Here is a 22,583-nt window from a genome sequence, read left to right on the forward strand (position 1 = left end):
AACCTGGGAACTTGAGTTCTGCTGTTACTTAGGCTTGTCAAATCGCTGGAGGCATTCTGAGGGTTTCATGGTCATGCTGGCTATGATCCTTGTTGAACTGTGGAAACGAAACCTTTTCCCATCTGTAGGAACAGAGCCGAGACTCCATCGTTGTGGACCAAGAGCTTGTAACACAGACGAGCAGGTTACCTGTGTTCCCATGTCTGTAATGCATAAAAGTGCCTTTGGAACTGCTTGTAAGAGTGCAAAATAAAGCACTAAGTATATGGAAGACACAGGTTTTCATGAGGTGCTTACACCAGCTTTATTCTGGGTCAGGAGGTCACTGTATGTGTGTGGTGTGCTACAAGAAAAACCTTCCTGTCAATGGGTTTACTTTAGAGCCTTAACACTTACCTTGAAAAACAACAACAAAAAAAACAAACCCAAAGCCTTTTTGTGTGTCTCTCAGGCCTTGCAATTTTCCAACTGATCTGCAAATGCTATCACATTTCCAGGGTATGCTGCATTATTTTTTGTGCTTTTTAGTACACGCAGGTCGAATGTTCTGAACCTCCAGCTCCATGGATTGAGAACGGAATTACCACGTGAAGGCAGCATCCTTGGGATTATTTCCAGGAACAGTTCCCGAAGCGGGAACCTGGCGCTGAACTTCCACGCTCGCAGAGCCCGAGCAAGCCACCGGTGCGCCCCGGGAAGCGCTGAGGCTCGGAGCGCAGCGGGAGAGGGCTCGGGTCGGGAGGTGCAGGCCGGTCCTGGCGCCGCCGCCAGAGGGTACTCGGGGAGTGGGAACGAGGGAACAAAAGGCGGAGGTAAATTCCCCGGGAGGGGAAACCCGAGCCCGCGTCCCGCCGGGCGCCGCAGCCCGCACGGTGCCTGCCGCTGCCCGGGCCGGAGCGGGGAGCGCTCAGCGCACCCCGGGAGGCGCTGCCCGTCCTGCAGGCCAGGACAGGGGCGCAGAGCCCGCGGTTGCCCCCTCCCCGCGCTCCAAAAGTTGGGCAGTTTGGTGACGTCAGGGCCGCGGCAGCCAATGGGCGCGGCGGGAGGTGTTTTGGGCGGGGGGGCGGCGGCGCGGCGGGCGCTTGCCCGCTGCCATGCACAGCGCTGGGGCGCGGGCGGCCGGCGGCCAGCGCAGCAGCGGGTGGGAGCGCCGCCGCCTCCGCCCCTCCGCCTCCCCGCGCCGCCCCCCGGCCCCGCCGGCCGCCAGCGCGGGGGTGCGGGCCCGCAGCAGCAGCAGCGGCAGTGAGCGGCGGGAGGCAGTGCCCCGGCAGCCGATCAGCCCCGCCGAGGGTCACCTGCCCAGCCCAGGTGGGGCGATGCGGAGCGGAGGAGGCTGCTTTGGAGATTGCTTCTGAGGGATGTTCTGTGTGTGTTTACCTCTGCTCCCGGTTTCCCTTTCATCTGAGGACGCATCTGGCTCCAGCTCTGTTAAACTATCTGCCTCCTGGTACCGTTCGTAGATAACAGAAAGAAACCTGAGCCCGAGAGGCAATTCCCCACCTTCTTCCACCTAACGTAACCTTTTCAGGCGCCTTTGAAGGTTTGCTGGTGCTCCGGCGATGATGGCAATGGTGGGTTCCCTTGGGCTGTACTAAGAGCCTCTTGTTTTCTTTTCCCTTTCTTCTTAGAGGCATTTCATCTTTAAGGGCCGGCTGCTTCCGTATACTTTTATACCCACCGAAGCGACCAAGAAACCATGTTGTCTGGTGGAAGAAGTGCGTTTCTGTGCCTTGGAATGATATTGAGCTTTTGGAGCTCTGCGAGTTGGATGCCTGTCGGAGGATGCCCACATAAGTGTACATGTATTGCTTCCAACGTGGATTGTCACGGACTGGGACTCAAAACTGTACCGAGGGATGTTCCCAGGAATGCAGAGAGACTGTAAGTAGAAACGGTTTCAGGGCTCGCAAGTACTTGTGGAAGCACCTGGGATGAGTTTCTCAACACCTGCTTATCGGTGTAATATACTTACTAACAGCCGTTGCAGTAATCAAACGTAGATTAATGTTTTTGGGAGGGAAGGGGAGGAGCTTTCCCGAACTTGCAGCTCTCCTGCTGCTGTTCTGGCTTTTAAAAAAATCAGCTGCTTTGAGAGTTTCACCTTTTATTTTTTGAGTTCACTTATCATCTGGTTGCTTCTGCATTCACTTGTCTTAATGGAGTTTAGGTCTCTACCTGTGGTGTTGCCAGCAGTAATCATTGACAATGTAAGCACCAATTTACTAGGTGACTAGAAACCTCCGTGCTTTCACCTGGTGGCTGGTAGCAGTTTCTCCTTGCTTTCTCAGCATGGTGACTTCATCACCATGGAAAAATCGACTACTGCCATGAACTGATTCAAATGGATAAGAAGTCCCATTAAAGCAGCCTCTAATTTCTGTTTTAAACTGCGGTGGGAAAGCTGGTTGTTTAATTTCTAATCTGCTTCAGGGTTTATGATAGTAATGTTGTGGGGCACTTCCAGACTCCCCACGGAAGAATGTAATGAATGTGTGCATAGAAATCTCCTGTATCATAACTTTTTATGAGGTTTTTTAGTTGGCTTTTTTTTCCTTGCTTAATAAGTTTATAAGAAGAAAGCTAAAAGGAAACTTCAGTTCTCCGATGCAGTTTTGGCACTCGCTTGGTGCTGAGGACGGCATCTCTGACGTTGCTTAATGCATAGCATATGGCACGTTTCAGAGAGTGCCCGGTGCTAGATAGGAAGATGTCCGGAATGGAATGTTAAACAGCCTCAGAGGCTCTGCGCTGGGCTCCGGCTTGACTTGTGCCTGATGTGGGTTAGCTGATAACTGAACCATGTTTTTAAACTTGTTTACAAGTGCTGTAGGTTGTATGGCCTGACTTCCAAATTCGTTTCCTTCTGGATCATAGAGCTAGAGAAACTTCAAACTCTCAAGGAAACTTTCCTCCAAGAAAGGAAGCTAGCTGAAGTTACTAAGCAAACAAAGTTTTTGTGCATAGTCCTCGTGATGATTAAGTTGTGTCCCAGAATGGAATTTTATAGCATCCTTGACTGCTGCTAAATTCATTTTATAGTGCTGAGAGCTCTTAAATGATAGCAATATGCAGATAGATTACTATGCTGTTCCAACATCTTTCATGTTTTGTGGCTGTATCAGCCTGCCTTTTACCCTAGCTGGGTGAACAATAGTTTTCAGATGTCAGTGTTACAGAAAGCTTAACTTCTGTGTTCTCTCTAACTGAAGGGAAGCAAACACCCCAACCCCAAAACAACAAACGCCACAACAAGCCAGTACCCAAGTAGTGTACCACTGTATGTATGGGTGATAACACAGATGTTTTGTATGCTTCATTGGTGATGTGTGTTCAAGTGGTTTTAACAGTCAAAGCCTAGCATTAAATGTTTGAATTCACAAATGCAAGGTTAAGTGGCCACCCGAGAAGAGTTTCAAAATGCTCATTTATTGACTAAGCTTTAGTGGGACTGAATTGTGTTATTGGGTTTTCACTTTTGAGGATACTTAAGAGAGATGTTAACTTTCCTTGTCTGCTGTAAGAAGCTAAGCTAGAAGAGGAAGTTTCTTGGCTTTTGTATGTTAAGTGTTAAAAAGAATGGAAGAGTGTAATCGCTGTGCTCTTGGTCCTGATGGTTTTTGGTGGTGTTTACAGATTTAAATTGTGGATGAATGGCTGCATGAAGAACAATAGCAGCTGTTTCACAATATTCAGTCTGAATATTTAACCTCAGAGATACGCTACTGATGAATATGAAAGGTAGCTGTGGGTTTTTTTGGTTTTGTTTGGTTTTTTGTTTTTATTTTAGGTAGTATATTATTGGAGCATTCAGCGACTGAAACCCTGTGGAAATAGCACACAGCAGAATGTGTAGTAACACATTATTCCATGTTTTAAAATACTGGCTTCATTTTCCATCATGAGCCTTTCACTGGTTTTATAGTGTTCACTGTCATCTTCGTTACTACTGTGCTTAAAGCTTGTATCAATTCTGTGAAATCCAGACTTGTATTAATTACACTAACTTGAGTTTTCCAAGGTAAGCAGTGAGAGAAAGGGAAAAACATTATAATCTTCCAAGTCTAAATTGTGCTTGTAGGTCACCAGCCAGATGCTGGGTATATCGAAATATCTCGCTTTGCTCTGTGGTCTGCAGCAACCTGTAACTCTTCATGATACAACACTGGGTTGATATGTAGTCTTTAATTAGTTTATCTTGCAAATAATCCCAAATAGATTACATCTGAAGTGACAAAGATATTTTTAATCTCAGAGAAATATGTAGATGTTGGGATAACGATTTTAGCAAGTTTCTTGATGGCCACACACCAGGTTACTTTTCAGACTCTTGTGCTATGAAAAGCTCTTCACTTCTTTCTGCATCCTCTACAGCTGAGAAGTGCACATACCTGTTCAAGTCAGAAAGTTTTCTTTAATTAACAAGAGATCTAATGACACCACTTAAAGTATTTTGCCACTAAGCTTTTAGAATTATGTCTGTACAGATGTTACAGGTTGTTTGGGCTAGCGGAGCCAAGGTAAATAGTATTTAAATTTCTGTTAATATGAAACCCCAGGAAAGCTGAGAAGACAAGGAAAAATATGGGAAATGTCTTGGAGGAGAAGGAGAAATATGTCTTATTGTGAAGTTCTATTAAATGAGCTTGTGATGATTTCCTGATACCCCAAGAAATGGGCATCACCAGAGCTTTGATTACTGATTCTTCATGAGAAATGTGATGTATGCTCTCTTTTCTCACTCCCTGAATGCTTTGAAGGAGTGGTTTTTGTAGAGTTGTAGTACCTGTGATGCCTGTCTTGAGGGGAATCCACAAATTAACCAGTGATCACAGAGCTGTAAAATTATCCTAAACTTTTTTTTTTACACAGCTTCATTTTTAATAGCAGCTTTACAAACATAGCAGGTAGTATTAGGTTTATGTTGCAGTTTACCTTGTTATTACATTCTGTGATAGTCCTTTAATTGTGTGGTGTAGATTGAAGCTTTGCTCAGTTCGGTTTTGTGCAGAGCTAAAAAGAGGTGAACGCTGTATACTGCTGCACAAAGAAATTGTTCAGTTTGGAGAAAATAAGTGGTGAAACAAATAGTTGTCACTTCCAAGAGCTGCTTCCAATTATCTTTGCTCTAGAGAGGGAACTCTCAGAATAGCCAACATCTCACACAGGAAGAGAGGCACATGGAACTAGGTCTGAGATTTTCCCTGCATCGCAAGATGTGATGCTCTGCAGAGGACCTTGCACAAGAGCAGGGTGGTGCAGCTGACCTTGTGGCTGATTGTCAGTATTTACCAATTCATCCCACATTTGTTAAGTGATTTGATATCCTACCCAAAAGAGGAGTTTATAGACCTTTTGTGTTGTGAAGAACACTAATAATAGTTAACTTCTGGGGATGTGTTCAATGATTCTTCTATTTAAGCTGATTTAAACTGATATTTTATGCTAATAAAGAAAGCAGAAGTTAGGATTTAGAAATTAAGAATGTGTAAATACATCCGTAAAGATCTTAAATCTTGCACCTTATTGACAAGTTCCTTAGAGAGCTCCTTTATCAAACTCCTTTAACCAGAGTTTGTTTAGCAGCACTTCCAGTCTTATATGTGATTATGTCATTTTCTTCAGTGGAAATGTTTTCTATATCTGTAAAATATTACACAAGTGACTTTTTGTAACACTTAATAATGCTGATAGTCAAGTTTAGCTTGAGATGATGTGTAAATGCAGTGAGCAAATCAAAGCCACCTGCTTGACAGTTGTGTTCTTCAGCTCTGAAAGGAGCAAGTGACATGGAGAAACTGCTCAGTCTTCTAGGTCAGTATCTGCATTCTCTTTGAATATGAACCATGAGCCTTCCATTGATGTCTAGTTCAGCACATTATGTATGTATAGAAGTTTTTTTTGAAGATTTAACCATGTTTGAGTTGTCAATGAATTTATACTTGGTGGCTTAGAGTCTTATTTATTTGATTGTTCTCCTGGGTTAGCTGTTGCTTTGTTTTGTCTTTGACGGATTCTTTACCTTACTCAGTTGATAAAGCCTGCAAGACTAATCCGTTCTGTGTTTTGTCTGAGTAGCTAAATTGAGTGTGTCTACATTTAGGTGCAATTTAGAAGCTTAGTCATCTGCTTACTCTGGAGTTTTCATGTGGTCTGGGATTTATGTTATACGAATATATTATTATGGCGTTTTTGGCCTAGGTGCATGTAGCTGCTGAAGTTGCACTGCCTTGTAATAAGTCTTCAACTTCCTCAGTTTTGTCTCCAAATTAAATCTAAGCTCCTGTCTTGAATGCTTCCATGTTACTGCCCAACAGAGTGTTAAACACCTGCAGGTATAATTACCCTGACTCTTACACTGGCATTCTGTTTCTCCAGAGTTGTTCTCACTAGGGATCACCACTCATCTGTTTGCAGTAATAGTCTACAAAGCCTTGCACGGAGCATTTCCAAATCTTTGCTTTCTTAAGTCATGTGTCAGTAAGTAGACTTACATGGCTCTGGCCTTGAGCTTGCTGTCAGAGCACTGATCCTGGGAAAACTTGACTGAGTTGCTTAATTTAATTTGGATACTTCCCTTTACTAACTCAATGCTGACTGCTTGTGCTGAAGTGGACAGTGACGTGCCCTTGTCTAGGATCAGAGTCTCGCGCTATTAAATTTGTTACCTCTTTTTGAAGTGACAGAAACAGGAAGGAGGATGAAATTAGTTATTGTAATTTGGTAGCTACAGAAGCAAATAGTGGCCGTTGTCACATTGTATTTGTTTGCACAACTTTTGGTTAGATTCTGAGATCAAAGGCACCAGTGTACTTACTGCAGAATTTTGTAGTGAGTTGCTCTGAGTCTGATTGTGTTTTTCATTTCTTACTTCTGTAGCTAAGTGTTGATTCATGTGGAAGAATTTGGTGAGAGGAAAGTTGTCCCTCTGAGGAACACCTGTGGTCTTTTAGGAAGTCCTAAAATCTAGGTTGCACGTATTGCTTCCCCACCCCCCCCAAATCTGTGTACGAGTTCGGTGAAGTGTGTACTAAGGTCAGTATAGCTTATCTGGACAGATGGATTGTGAGGCCGAAAATAAGACAGTATTAATACTTCTATAGTCATACAGCAGTCTATATGAAACCCCTTGTGTTGTACGCTGTCACTTGTAAGCCATTTCCTATGAAGTTATTTGATTATCATATTGAGTACTATAAGTCATCTTTTGGAATGTCAGTGCGAAGCATTTATTTTTTGTTTTCTTTCAGTTCAAGCATTTCTGATTATATTTAAAATTACACTATAGTGAACTCCTTGTGATTAAAGGGAAGAATCTACTTTTTGAAGTTAATGCAGAATGCTGAAATGCCTTATATGAAGTGCAGGTCTGCTGCTGGACTTTGGTGTTGATATAAGCTTCACTGTGTCTTGTAATACTATGACTACTGAATTATCTCTAATGTTGTGTTAACCTCAGGGAGAGGTTATGTTCTCTGTAAGTAACCTAGTACCTCTTAGTTCTATTAAGTACCTGTTAGCTCTTGCAACTACAGACAGATACTGACTGGATCAGGTAAAGGATTTCTGTGGTTCAGGATTGAAGCCCTTTTCAACACTGGCTGATCTTCTGTGGCTGGGGAGAATGTGTGACTGTAAGTATCCTTTTCCAGTGCTAGCAGATCAAGGAGCAGTTTTAAGTACAGCCAACTTGCTGGTGGAGGCTTGATGATGGCACCTCTAGGAATAAACATGTGTATCCTCTGTCCTGTGGTTCCACAGGTCCCTAAAGTGGCTTTTCTTTTCCTGTTTGGGTTAGTTTTTGCTCTTGCCAGATCAAAGTAGTGTTGATTGTCCACTGCAAGTTGAGACAAAGCAGGTTTCTAACTTCAGGGAAGGAAGGAGTGAAGATAACTTTGGGGAGAAAAGCGGAAGCAAACTTCAAATGGCAAAGTGTTCTGGAGACAAGTAATGGCTATGCAACGGAGAATGAGGTAGAAGTGACATGTGGCAAAGGCCTCTTTCCAGAGATCTGTAAGGATCTATTTTCAGATCTGTTTTTAATGTTGTCCAGCCAGACATATTCTTTAGGATCTTGAATGGCTCTCACCAGAGACCTCTTCCCTGTGAGAAATGGCCTTGTGAGCAACTGGTAGTCTCTTCTAATGGTACTAAATACATGAAAGATCTCTCTGTCTATTTACATAAGGGGAACAGGTCTGTGGTCTTGTACTCAGAATAAGTATTGATGAGTTGAGGGTCACATCTGTGGAAAAGAGCATTTGATTCTTACCTCTCTGCTGGTTATTTTCAGCTCCCTCCCCCCTCCAGCTGAATCTGATCTGTTGGTTGTCTCTGTCAGAATAAATTTCTCTCTCTCTCAGTTTTACACCATCTGATAGCTGCAATATATGTTTTTAGTTACATAAGTGTATCAGTACCTATACTGATACATTTTTGGAGCTTTTAATTAGATTTTTACCTTTCTACCTGTGAGTTACTCCTTTTTCTGAGGCCTTAATTTTGTCCCTCACACAGAAATGTTTTCAGCTGATGGCTATGTTCTTTGCTTTTCTCTCACTGATGAAGGGAGCATTTTCAACAAACACCAGCTCTGTTATAATGAGGAAGAAAACTCAGTGTACTAAAGATGGTCTTAACTTTTCATCAAGCAACCTTGAAAACCCATCTGAAATTTAATCATAAGCTCATTTTGGGATTTGTCTTGCTCAGCAGCTCACTTTTGCTTGTGCTTTCTTGAACATTTCCAGTAGTGTTGCAGAAATGATTCTTAACTTCTTAAGTTGAAAGGGCTTTTTAGAAGGCTTCCTATGCTTCCTGTGGAGAGGTCACTGTGATTGCTGTCCTGCTTCAGTGCCATGGGGAAGAACCAACCGTTTGGAAGTAGAATCAGGTTACTCAAATATATGTAGAGTCCAAGCAACACTATGAATTCTGGGAAGTAGTGTTCTTGTTGTTGAAACTTTGCTGACCGCTATGTGGACCTATGTTCATTCCAGTTTGAGATGCAAGGCTTTTATCAGTGGTGCTGTACTGAGGAGTTAAATTGGAGATTTAACTTTAACATCCCCTCTTCTGTTGCGTGGGGATGCTGTAGTGACATTGTGCTGTGACTGTACATACAAGGCAGTCACCCAAAAGAACAGGACAAATCAGTTGTCTGTAATTTTTTGGAGTGTTTTCTCTGTGTCTTCACAGTTGTTCCCATCTCCATAGACAGAAGATCGGTAGTTCTGTTTCAGCCAGGGCTCCATGGGAGTGGAGGGACAACCTGCTCTGGAAGTTAATGATTTGGAGACTAGTAACCCATTGAACAGGCTGAGAAGGTGCTTGGAGAAGGGGGGTGGGGTAGTGGTGGTGAACTCCATTTCCAATAGATTTATTTTGGTTAATATTATTTTCCTTCCATTTTGATGTTCTTGCTTGGGAAGAGCTGTCCTTGTTCTTAAACAAGAAAGGTTGCTTTGCCTGATTTTACATTTCCTGTGATTTTCATGGTATCAGTTAAAAATGCATGATACATTTGAGGTTCCTTTATAGCTGAGGACTGTGCCTGCTGTACTGGTCAGTAGTGTCTCATCTGCTTGTTTTCATCCCTCTGTTCCTTTTGTCTTTGCTGAAAGCCGTTTGGGACTTCTTTATAAAACACTTAACATGAAGAAATCTTGAGCTATCATAAGGGCACTCCTAGGCATGATAACAAAAATGGTAATAAATTCCATATTAGTAAATCTGAGGTTCTGATCTCCAAAATCACAGCACTATAAAATGCTGGGTTTAATGTCTGGCTCCAAACTCTTTTTTCCAAGACCTATATTCTGTCAAGGTTGGCTGCTTGCCCATGGGGGAAAGTAAGGAAGTGAAGTGAAGGGGAAGAAGAGTATGTGAATGAAATGTTTCAAAAGATAAGAGTTTAACTATCATGGAAATACCAGGCTGAAAGCAGAGGCATGGATGCGTTCTTGTGCATGCTAATAGTGAGAAGATTTGTTTCTTAATCCTTGGGGTTTATTTTTCAGTTGGTCTTTTTCGTTTGTGTCTGTGGCAGGTGAGGGATGTGTTAGTTAAATTGCAAAAAATAAATGTATTTGTAGATTGTGAGGTATTACCTGGGTGTATTTTATGGGACCCTGCTAAACAACTTTGACAGGTTCAGAAGATACAGGCAGTGAGTTGTGAGCCTCATGCACTTTCTCAGGTCAGAGTCAAATTAAGTATTTTAAGTCAATTCAGCCAGGCACAGAGGTGAGACTGACTGGTCTGTAATTCCCTGGGTCATACATTTCTCCCTTCTTGAAAATGGGGGTTATATTTCCCTTTTTCCAGTCATCAGGAACTTCACCTGACTGCCAGGATTTTTCAAATATGATGACCAGTGGCTTAGCAACTTCATTTGCCAGCTCCTTCAGGACCCATGGATGGATTTCATCCAGTCACATGGAGTTGTTCATGTTCAGGTTCTTAAGATGGTCTCAGACCAGATCCTCTCCTACAGTGGGCCTAGGGTCTTCATTCTCACAGTCCCTGCATCTGCCTTCCAAGACTTGGGTGGTGTGGTCAGAACTTCAGTGATGTGGTCAGAAAATAGTGTTTTTTGGGATATGCTGCCTTGTCAAAGATGAATGGCCAAAGAAGTTCTAAATTAGAGATTGAGATTTGAAATTGTTACCAAAAGCTTAATGTAAGAACATAATTTAGCTTCACATTGATAATTTTCCTCCCCCTTAAGAGGGGGGAAAAAACATAGATAAAAAAACAGTAAACACATAGGTTCTTTGTCTGCTGAAGTTTTGACTGTCCCTTCTCTCTGTTTTAGATTATAATATGTAGCATCTAAAGCTCATATATTTTAAATATGGCCACATGACACCAAGCACACTGAAATTAATCACTATATGTGTGCTGGTTGTCCACAGATATGGAGACACTAATGTTTAACAAAGAGTCATATTCTTTCAATATAACTGAGAAGTTTCAGCAAGGAAGAGCTGCATCCTGAAAGCAATTTCAATGTTTGGTGCCTTCCTGTTAGCCATAAAGCTTGGTTTGCCTGAACTTTAGTGGGACCTTAACTTACAGATATTCCCCACATTTATCTTTCATCTGTTTGTTTAGGCTGGGGAGACCTTATGTTTAGTACATTTTTTTAATGGAATTCCAGAAAGAAATGGATGAAACACGTTTGTTTTTTGAGGGTGACAGTGGTTACAGCATCACGCAACAAGGTGGGAACTTGTGGGTCATGAGCTACTCTGAAATAGCTGTGGAGTAATGAGAAGAGGCTGCCTGCCTCATCCTGTTGAAGTGGTAGAGCTGGTTGGAGATGGTGTTTTAAGAATAGAGCTGGGCAGCAAAAAAGGGAACTTCCTATAAGGAAATAACACAGGGAAGAAATTGTGCATTTCTGAAATGCAGAAATAAATGCAGTAGGGAGGTAAGCTGGAGACAGGAATGAAGTGATGAAACAGATCACAAGTCAAGTTCTTGAGCAAAGAAAACTTGTTTTCTAGGAGTGGAAGTAGATATTGAGAAATAAAGCCCTAAGGCAAAAGCTGGCTCTTCAGAGTGAGATGAAAACACACATCTGGATATAAGTTTCTCAGATAAGAATGTGAAAGTATAAGAAACAGCCCAATGATCCTTTGGAGCTGTGAGCTTTAATAGATAACATATGAAATGGCAGCAAAAGATAAGGAGCAATCAAAAGTGGTTTATGGATTTTTTTGGGGGCTTGTGTGTGTTTGGTTTTTTTTTTTTTTCTCTCTGGGAAGTTCTTTAACTAATTGCTTAGGAAGTTTTTTAGAAGTTGAAATGAATTGTTCCCAGCTGATGTTAACTTCATCTTAAAGAACAGATATTTTCCAAGGTTGCTCTTTCATAGTTCTTAGGCATATAATAAGCTTAGTGCAAAGTGGTTTTATAGGCATGAATAGTTCAGTAACTTGGAAAATCAAATACATGTGCCAAGTCTTATTTAGAAAAACTTGACTTTTGTGTTCATTTAGCAGACATTGCAGAATCATTTCAGCTGTGCTTCAAGTCAACTGCTGAAAACCATACGTTCTAAGAGAATGGGAGACAGGGAGGGTGGGAATCTGCTTGAGAATGAAGAAAGTGCTTGTGGTTGTAACATCTGGATGTTAACTTGGTCAAGTGAACACACAACTTTGCTCAAAATGTCATTTGATGTATTAAATCTGTCCTACACCTTTTAGTGCAACTTCTTGGCTTTATCTGCTCCTTAGTGGCTCCAGTAGACATGTATGCTCATGGTGGTAGTACTTGGAAGGAATGGACTTGATGAAACTGAATGCTTGTTAAATTAAAGAAAAAACCCAGCAAATCCTGAACAACAACAACAAAACCTAGCACGAACCAAGACCTCTATTGCCTTTCCAGGAAAAGATCTCCTGGGAGGAGTTTCTAGTCTGTGCATGTCTGCAAGTGAGCAAGGAGATAAAATCAAAGCTTGAATTTCATGTCAGGCTTCACTAAAATCATTTGTTTGTTGGTGGAACTTTTTCTGCAAGTCATCAAGAATCCCAGCAGTCAGAAGCAGGTGTGAAACATTTCAAGTCCTAAACATCAGATTGTGTGTGTTAGTGAAGAGCACCTCAACAGACAGCAGTTTCTGCATGGGGGGTGTGCGTTGAACTAGATCTTCTTTAAGGTCCCTTCCAAACATTCTGTGATTCTTCACTGCTGTTATTTTCAGTCACATACTACATAGTTAAGAGAAATAGACATAAATGCAAACAGCAGATACTGTCTCTGTGGAGTGAAACAATGGGTATTTTGCTGAAGTCTACATGCAATGTTGGTTTTTCCCTGAGATGAGCCTGTTGTGGTTGACTGTGTATGGAATTAAACACACAATACTGACCAAAAAAAAAGCAAGTGTGTAGAAGAGTCAGGGTGAAAACCAGTCTCATGAAAAAGACTTCTGTCAGTCCTTGTTTCTCACTTCATTGCATTCTGTTCTATAAGCCCTTAATTAACATTAAATTAGCATTAAACATTAAATTAGCATTATATGCTAAATTTTGGGAAAGTATTAGTGTTTGCCATAAATTGCAGTAATGGCATTAGCTCTGAAGAACAGAATGCTCATGTTTCCTAGAAGATGTTTCTGAAGCTGAGTTATCACCATATATTTTACATTGATTTACAAGGTATTCCTATTTGAGATAGTGAATGTAAACTTATTTGGGGAACCTTTAAAAAGTCCAAAACTGACAGAGATTGAAGTGCAAGCACGTATCTATTTGTATCCTGATGAGATTGTTTAATAGTTGAGGGAAAATATGGCCCAAAGAAACACTTGATATTGTCTGACTTATGCCTGTGTAACTGCTTGGTCTTTGCTGGACTAGCCCTGGACTGAGGAAGCCACCTGATGTCCATATACCCAGCTGGAGCATGCTGGATATGAAACATGACCTACAGTTAGAGGCATTAAGTAGGAATTGTTAAATAAAATCAAGAACTTAAAGAAAAAAGTAAAAAATTAAGGTTTTGCATATGCATTTGTTAACCTGTTTGGATTATATGAATGAAAATGATCCTTGAGCTAATATGACACAGTACTGTACTTTCTGTTTGTAATGTGCACATCCTTGCTTTTTCATATTAAATCATGTTTCTGTAGCAATTGTATTTTAGAATGTTCCATAGTTTCCTTGTGCTTCGGATTCAAAGCTTTCTACTAATCCCTTACCTCAACCCCAAGCAGAAACCAGCAAATGTTTTACGCTTTTCGGTATGGAAAAATGTAGAATCATAGAATCCTGAAGGCTGGGCGGGACAGGATACACCGGGTTTTGTCCAATTGGTCTTGAAAGCCACAGCACCTTTATGCAACCTGTTCCAGAGTCTGACTGTCCTGGTAGTAACCATTTTATTATGAACACCATAATGTCCCGCTTCAATTTATGATCATTGTATCTGTTATTTGTGTACCTCAGTAAAGAGCCTTGCTCTGTCAGAGTAATTCTCCTGGAGGTATTGGAAAGCTGCTCTCCAGTCACCCAAAGCCTGCCCTTCTCCAGACTAAACAAGCTGAGCTTCCTCAGACTCACCTTACATAGTCAAGTTTCTTCGTTATATTTTTTGCTCAAGTTTATTAACTTCTTTCTTCAACTGAGGGGCGCCAAACTGGGCACAGTATTCCCTGTGCAGTTGAGAAAGACAGTGTTTTCCCTTAATGCACAGATGTTGTTTCAGCATAGAAGGCAGTTGAACTGATCAAGTGTGATTTCACTTTGGTAAATCTGTTGGTTACTTTAAAACATCATCAGTGTATTCAGAAGTTGCTTCCAGTAGTATTGGCACTGACTTCTCCAGTTACCAAAATGAGGGTGGTGCTGACCACCTGGCACTTCACCATGTCATTTTTTTCAACCTTTTTGAAGACACATACAATATTTACTTGTATCAGAGGTGTCACAGCCAGATCTCTCTGAACCAACTGATGCATTCTGTCCTCACAGGCTTGTAAGGGTCAGGATTTTTCAAGAGATGCTTGACTTGATCCTCTGCCACTACTTGGCTGTTCCTCTCCTCCTGGAACCTTATCTTTAGACACAAAGGTTTGGAGACTGTGCCAGTAAAGACTAATGCAAAGAAGGCATTGAATACCTCAGTCCATCACTAAACCATCATATCATCCTTATTCTTTTATAGCTAAGGTATTGCTGGAAGCTTTTCTTGATGACCCTTGCCAGCTTGATCTCTAGTTGAGCTTTGGCTTTCCTAATACCATCAATTAATGCTTACTTCTGTACTCCTTTGTATCGTAACCTCTCTTTTGTGCTGGAGCTCAGTCATGAGACACCAGTTTAGCCTGGGTGGTATTCTGATATATACGCTCATTTTCCTCAGTGTCTGGATGGAGTGCTCTTGTGCTAAGGTTACTCTAGGCTGCTTCCACAGGATGCCCCCCATCAATACCCTGAATTCTGTAAGAAAATTCAGAATTTTACAAAACTGAATTCTTCCCTGAAGGAGGGAAGGTCATGCTCTGCTCTTTACCCTCCTCACACCCCTCAGCATTTTGAATGTCACTGTCATGATCACTAAAGCCAAGGATTCCACTGAATATCTTACCCCAATTCACCTGATCATTTGTGAGTAGCAGATCAGGAAAACTTCCCCATGGTTGGCCTATCTAACATCTATTTTAGGAAGCTGTGTCTGACACCCTCTGGAAACCTCCTGTCTTGTTTGCCTTCCCCTGTGTTACTTTTCCAGCAAATGCTGGGGAGATTCGGGTTCCTCAGAGAACCAGGGTCTGTGATCTGGATGCCTTCTCCCACTGCTTAAAGAGGACTGTTGTTTCCTGCTGCACCCTGAGCTGGTGGCTGCTAACAAGTTCCTATGATAACGTCACTTCCAGACCAGCATGTTCAATGGGATTCTTGCCTCGTCCATAGAGGAGCTCCTGATGCTTGAGCTGTTCCATCATATGAGGGACAGCCGCTCTTCCTCCTCCTCTTCCTTGCCTATTTTTACCGAGTACCCTGTATTCAAGCATCACCAAACATACACATTACTTACGTGAGCTCTCCCACCATGTTACTTATTCTAATGGTGGTGTATTTCTGCATTTGTAGCACAAAACTGAGCCGTTCCTGCGTGTTTCATAAGCTTTTTGTAGTGGCACATGAGGTTGTGCCAATACAACCTCCTGACCTGTTTATTCTTCTTCAGGCTTTCTTTATCTTTCACAAGGGCACAGATGACACTGCTAAGGGAGATCTTGAGCACATCAGCAGTAACTACAAGACCTTGGGGACAAAGGTGGAAGGCATGGAAGTGTAAAATGTACTGTTAGAACATACTTCTGCTGGCATAACATTTCCTTTATAATAAAATCTGCAAACTGTAATGATCAGTCAGGAGTTCATGCAGGCTGGGACAAACACGTATTTCCTTGGAAGAAGCATAGTACTTAAATTCCTCAGTCCATTCTGCTGCTTTCTGCAGGTCTCAGTATGACTTTCAGCAGCCATCTGCTCAGTGGGGAGTTAAGCCACTGTACAGGTTCCAAAAAGTAGTTTTTTTCTTCGTGTTTTTTAACACCTGTAGCTTGCAAAGTCATTTTTCTTACTTTTATAAGGATGAGAACAGAAGTGAGTTGCCTGCAAGCAGTTCCAAATCATTTGGACACTCCATGTGGGTCATTAACCGAGCGCTGCTGTAATGGGCTCAAAAATGGATAGGTTATTCACAAAATTAGGGCACTTAACCTCAAAGATCAGTTTTCCCATTGTTAGACAGAAAGAAAACAGTGTGAGTCAGACCTGAAAGCCTTCTGCAATCAGAAGGAATGATCTAATTTCTTTGAATTAAGAGCTGTATCGTGTAGGTGTGTTACAGAAGCATGATGGACTGCAGCAAAGAATTTGTACATTCCAGCTATTGTGTGGCTATTTAATTACTGCTTAAATTTTTCTGCAGACTGAAACTACCTAGTGTCATACATGTGGTGCAATCCAACAACAACTAAATTTATTAAGTGTTGGGTTGTTAAGTTTATTGTTGTTCTGGTTTAACACGGATAGCAAGTGATAGCAAAGTGTCTGTGTCCCACTGTTGCCGTTAAGACGCTCTGTGCAGTACCCGTTTCTGAAGCTATGCAGAGTATTTCTGAATCCTTTCAAGAACTGGTGGTTGTGGCAGGGCTCGTTTTTCTCTGCTGATGTTCCTCCCCATATGACTTCATCTCACTGCAGATCAGAGAAAAGGGGTCTATATTCTCTTACCTACGAGGTAGGTATGTCTCCCCTTAACCTGTTATTTAAGTTCAACAAGGCCAGCTGTCTCTGCTTGCCGTGTCCTACAGCTTCCTGATAGTCTCAGCAGCCCTTTCCTTGGCTCTTTCCAATGTATCAATGCCTTTCTTGTAATGGAGAGCCTGAAGCTGGGTACAGCATTGCAGATGAACTGTCACAGATGCTGAGTACAAGAGATTACTCTATTTGTCAAATGCCTTCTGGCTACACTCTGCTACTACAGTCTGTTTGGGGTGGCCCTTAATGTGCAAGGGCACACTACTGATGTTTTGTGGCCCAGTGGGACTCAAAGGTCATAGAACCATAGAAAGGCTTGGGTTGGAAAGGACCTTTAGATCATCCAGTTCCAACCACCTGCCATAGGAGGTTCCTTTTCTGCAGAGCAACACCCTAACCCTACTACAAAGCAGCTCCCTGGTCAGACAGTGCCCCACCTTTAGTTGTTGCATGGGGAGGATTTTTTTCTCTTGAACTAGATGATGTGAAATGTTCAGAGAATACCAGTCTTCCAAGAAGTCAGAAAAAAAATAAATCCCTGTGCTCCTTTGCCAAGTCAATTGCTTGTTTTAAGAAGAAAAAATAGCTTTAAAAGTCTTAAATGGAGATGGGAGGTATCGTCTTTTTTAAAATATGAAATTACTTCAGCTGAACATGAATTTGAAGGTTTTTGGGTTTTTTTCTTTACAAGTGATACTCATACTTGCCCAAGTGATTTGGAAACTAATGGGGTTTGTGTAGTTCATAAAATCTGGTTCCAGGAGTTTATTTGCTGCATTGCAAAAGCTGAGATGGAAATATGTTAAATGTGGAGATATGCAGATTGTGCTGCCAGAGGGCTGCAGGGTAGTGCTATAATTGAGTAGTTTATCATGGTGACTTTGAAGTTCTTGGATTGAAGGCATAAGAGAATTGCTGAGAGCTAGCTATAGGGAATTATAGCCATTTAAGGTTAAGAGGGTAGTGGCAGTCCATACCCATTAAAGACAAATTAACTCCATAGCAGAAATCCTGGAAAATGGTTAAAATAATAAAACAGATACTGCAGAGGGTTTCCAGAAGCTCTTCTGTGGACACATTCACACATGGCAGTGGATTTTTCTCCTTTTAATGGGTGTCATTGTTAGCATGTTCGCAAGCTAAGAGGAAGTGGACTTGTAAAGAGAAGAGGAAGGCTTTACTTAAGAACCATTTGCTTCCAACCTTGCAGATAACCTTCATAACAATCCAGAAGGTATTCTTCATGGCTTTAAGTTTGTGGAGTGCAAGTGAATGGTTAACTTACCTGTGAAAATGCATGTTTCCCCCAGCTCAGATGTGTTGTGTTTGTATTCATGGTTACCTTGCATAGGGACTGGGGGCTGGGAAGAAATCAAACAGGAACATTTTCAGTGGATGACTCAGCTGTCACTCTAGCAGGTGGCTTGGATCCACAAAGTCCTTTAGCACTGTAATGGCAGAACAATACAAGCCTTGTTTCCCAGGAATGTGTGCTGCTGGAGGTAGTTGGACCAATTGCGCTAATGAAAAATATCAGTAACTCTTTTGAGTGAGGAATCTGGATTCAGTTGTTATCACTTCAAATTTAGCTCCCACATTTTGTGTGTTGCTGCCACCAAGTCGATTTATAATTGAAAATGAATCCTTTGGAATGGTTTACAAATGAATCATAACAAAGCATGTGTGCTACATCCTTGCATTTGAGAGAAGGTTATTTTTCTTCTGTTCTTCATGAACTTTTTGAAGTTCCAAGAGTTATGTGCTGGCTGAGGGTTGTTTTGATGTGAGTTCTAGATGGTGGATTGGATACTGACCTGTTTGGTTCTTAGGGGATGGGAGAGATGTTTATTAATTCCCAGTGAGCTGCCTGTGTGATGTAGCAGTTTTGTATGTCCCTTGTTGGAAAATGCTGACCAAGATGAAGACAAATGCATCTTCCCTGCGGGATACGTGGGGTGTTGAGTTAATCAAGATTCTTTCCAGAGTGTTGGGGTTTATGCTGATGCGCTTGTTTCAAATGTGACACAATATATACAGGCTTTGAGCTGGTATGTGGTAGCCACTTTCAAAACTTAGCTGGAACAGAAACTAAACGTCATATTTGAGGTTCTGTGACTGGAAATGCATACATACCTTACTTAGGAAGCAGTTGGACAGGAAAGAATCCTAGTGCTGTGCAACTTGGGTAAGAGCTGTCGTTTGAAGTGTATGGCAGTTAATTTTTCTTAAATACAGTCTGTAGTTTCTCTACTGCTCTTACTGAATTCTTTGAACAAACATCTGAGGGCTTGAATGAAGTTGCAGCTGGTGCTCCAGATTCCCTTCTCCTTAGAGAGCAGGTCATTTTCACTTTGCATGTATTTTCAGTTTTTGCCATGTCTTCTTAGGTTAAAGACAAATGGATTAATAAATACTTTCTGATAAAATTCCCATCTTGGACCTGTGCTTGTCATTGAGATGCAAAAATCAGCTACTGTCAAGGAATTCTTGGATATCAGAGGTATCTTCAGTGTTGGTGTTAGGAATGCTGCTGTGTTTGCCAGATTGGCACCTGAGAGTTTGCTGAAAAGGAGGAAAACTTTGTTGCACTAGAACATGTATTGACAGTCAATGGCTTTAACCAAATAAAAGAACTGTGGTTCTTCTAGAAAGAGACCTAAACTTAAGCAACTTGTTTCCTGACCAAAAGCTAACAGGGTTAGGCCTGGAGTCTGGTGGTTTTCCACATCAGAACAAATTGTAACTTAAAAGAAGATGCATGGAGTAGAAGCTTGTCTTAAAGCAAATGCACCACTTGAAGGAAGACATCAGGCTGAGAGTCTCTTGTGTGCCTGTGAACTGGACAGTGCCCATACCTCACAGGCTTACAAACCAAATCTTTGGGCACAATCCTTGGATTATCTTGGAGACTGTAATACATATGGGGTTCAGCAGGTAGCAAAATGATATCTGAGTATTAGGAACTTCCTACAACCCAGTAGCGTTATGTGGTTTTGTATCCTTGTATATAGAAGAATTTGAATATTGCATAAGGATTCTTTATTCTAAGTATTGAATTATTGGTTTGAAGATTATTGCAAGACTTCAGTGTCTGCCTTTGTTACTGGCTTTTTTGTAAGAATGCTCATGTTCATTGCAGTGGTGATATGTTGTAAAACGCAGTTCTGATCTTCTGTATTGGACACATAAAGGCTATGTAAGAGGAGCATGTGTTACTTGCCAATGTACGTGAGTCTGGCAGACAGAAGCACGTAATGTGAAGTGACAAGTGGATTTATTTCTCAAGTCATAAACTTCCTACAGTCCAAGGAACAGGGTGGGGGCTCGGAACAGTGTCCGGATGTTTTGGAATTGTTGAGTGGTGAAGCACAATAATTATCAACTGAAATTTCAGCAGTGTCACAGAGGAAATGTGTGCATTCCCGGTGCTGTTTGAAGCTATGTAACGGTATGCTCCAGAGGATGTTGGTGCCTTAAAACATTTTAAAGTTTGTCTTAAGTTCATTAGATTGTCTTCAGAGAAGACTGAAAAGTGAAGCAATTCAGAGGAATTCTTGCTATGAAGCAGGATTTGCTCCACTTGCTCCAAGCATCCCTGTTTGCAATAAGTGTGTATATTATGTGACTTAATCTTCAACAGCTACAAAATATGTATTGAATTAAATTCTTATTAGAACATAGCAGGACATGTTTATGAGTAGAATTCCCTTTAATAGTTCATCTGAAGTAACTTTCATGGTATCTTGTATCATTCTAGTCCAATTTATGTTTCTGTTCCCACTGAAATGATTCCTTCCATGCCTGCTCTCTCAAAGCTGCCACACCTGCATTGTCCTTAACATATTACATGCCAAAAGGAAACTGAGATCAACAAGAGAGACCTGATACCAATAGCTTTACTAAAGCTGATGTAGATGACAGTTCCATTTCCTTTTAAGCAAGGGATGTAAACTTTGCTGCTGACACACTAGAACCAACCTGTGTTCCTTGATGGAGTTTTCTTTGATAGATGGTGGGACAATCTTATCTGAACATGAAATGACAAAGAGTAGTAGCTGGGCTTGTACGTATGTGGGGTGGGGCAGACGTGTTGAGCAAGATCTAAGATCCTCTTGGCCCCACATACTATGCAAAATGCAGGAATTCTTCACAATAAGTAGTTTATGTAGGATGAATATGTCTGCATGGATTTGTTGATGTTGACTATAAGTTCTGTTCACCTTTACTGTATAATTTCCCCATGCCTTTGACCCAGATGATTTTTTTTCCAAGCTGTGCTTGCTTCCAACAGTTCTTACGAATAGCAATATGTTTGAAAGGCAACCAAGATTAGATGTTAAGGTTTAGATTTTTGTAGTTGAAACCCACTAGTGAGCACATAATCAGCTGCCAAACTTTATAAAGGAAATATAAAATATTATGATGCCCACAAATACCAGCTGTAAACCACTAATGTCTGCGTTAGTTCAGTAACTTCAGTCACAAAGTTTTAAGTGACTGATGGGGTAACCTGTGGCAGTCTGCTTCTTTGCAGCAGTGTTAGACCTACTGTGAACAGGAGGAGGAAGTGTTACATAGTAGTTCAAGGTTTTAGTCTGTATTTCTTCAAATGGCAGATAAGCCTTGAGGGAGAGCATGCTGGAGCAGGCACATGTTCAGCAGGTGAACACTGCTTTCTAAAACGAAAGAGACAGAGGCGGCAGTTATCAGTTAAATCCTAAATGGTCTATGCAAACTGAGCTTCATGAACAATGGCTCTCTTCAAGTTAGAGCATCATCCAAGTAATTTCACTTACAGAAATGGAAGCCTTTGACTTGCATACTAACCTTCAGAAGTGATGAATAGAATGGTTGCTATTATGTATACAGTGCAGGCTATGCCAGCCTGCAGGAGTAGAGGAGAAAGCAGTCTCAAGATATGTATTGATCAAGGAATGTTAACATCTTCAGAATAGGGTACTGCAGGTTTCACCTGAGGAAGAACGTTGAATAGCAAGAGTGTGCCTGGGGCTGAAAGTAGAGAGGAATAGAGCTGATGTGTGGGACTGGTCTCAGGCTGGGTGGAAGGTGTGGTGTGGAGATTGCTGTGTATGTGGCAGGAATGTGGTTCTGCATGCAGTCATTTAACCTGAGTAAAGCTATGCTGAGAATTAGGTCTTACAAAATGGACAGAAGAGGGCCAATAATGCTCTGTTGACACATACACCTCAACTGTCTCCTGCCTGCCTTGGAGAGCTCTATCTTAATGCTGTGTTTTGCTAGACTCTCTGTGAGATACAGACAAAGGAAAAATTCTGAAGGAATGACATGAAAAGCAGATGGGAAACAACATGCAAGTAAAGCACAAGCTATTTATGCGTGGCTTATTCCAGACTTAATTCTTTCCAATGCTTCCTGCAATCGGGTCATGCTGGCGCACCAGTGAGTAGTTAATGATGCACTAGGGTGGAAGAACTGAACTGAGAACAGAAGAAGAAATTAAGCTGGAAAATCTGAAAAATGTAGGCAGTGATTCAGAGGTATTCCTGGGGAAAAGCACGATTCAATCAACAGGATCAAGGCAGTGGAAGAGAATGTCTGGTACATGCAATGACTGTGGATGTTTTGTGGGTTTTCTTTAATGGACTTTTTAAAGGTATAATTGACACAAGTCAATCAAGGATACTGGCTGTCTTGTTCATTTAGCTCAAATGTAGGGATTTCTCCCCCCATCTCCTTATCATTACCCTTAGTACCTATTTGTGCTTAAGAAAATGGGTTTATTGACAGGAAAATGTTTATTATTTAACTATGTCC

At 41.5% G+C, this 22,583-nt stretch overlaps 1 protein-coding gene across 3 annotated transcripts in view; it reads left to right on the forward strand.

The window, feature by feature from the left end:
* Window positions 1–1,179: 1,179 nt before the first annotated feature.
* SLIT3 (slit guidance ligand 3) overlaps window positions 1,180–22,583 on the forward strand; it is a 520,423-nt gene continuing 499,019 nt past the window's right edge. Inside the window, exons 1-2 of one of the 3 annotated variants that reach the window (XM_061348428.1) lie at window positions 1,180–1,308; window positions 1,629–1,881. In XM_061348428.1, the coding sequence (XP_061204412.1) occupies window positions 1,697–1,881 (185 nt within the window). In that variant the 5' untranslated portion in view covers window positions 1,180–1,308; window positions 1,629–1,696. Of the gene's footprint in view, window positions 1,541–1,628; window positions 1,882–22,583 lie in introns of all 3 variants that reach the window. The other 2 variants (XM_061348427.1, XM_061348429.1) reach the window with 2 other exon arrangements.

Source organism: Neopsephotus bourkii, unplaced genomic scaffold (assembly GCF_033783945.1).
Source record: "Neopsephotus bourkii isolate Nb327-2 ecotype Australia unplaced genomic scaffold, CSIRO-AGI_Nbou_v1 NB_357, whole genome shotgun sequence".
NCBI lineage: Eukaryota > Metazoa > Chordata > Aves > Psittaciformes > Psittacidae > Neopsephotus > Neopsephotus bourkii.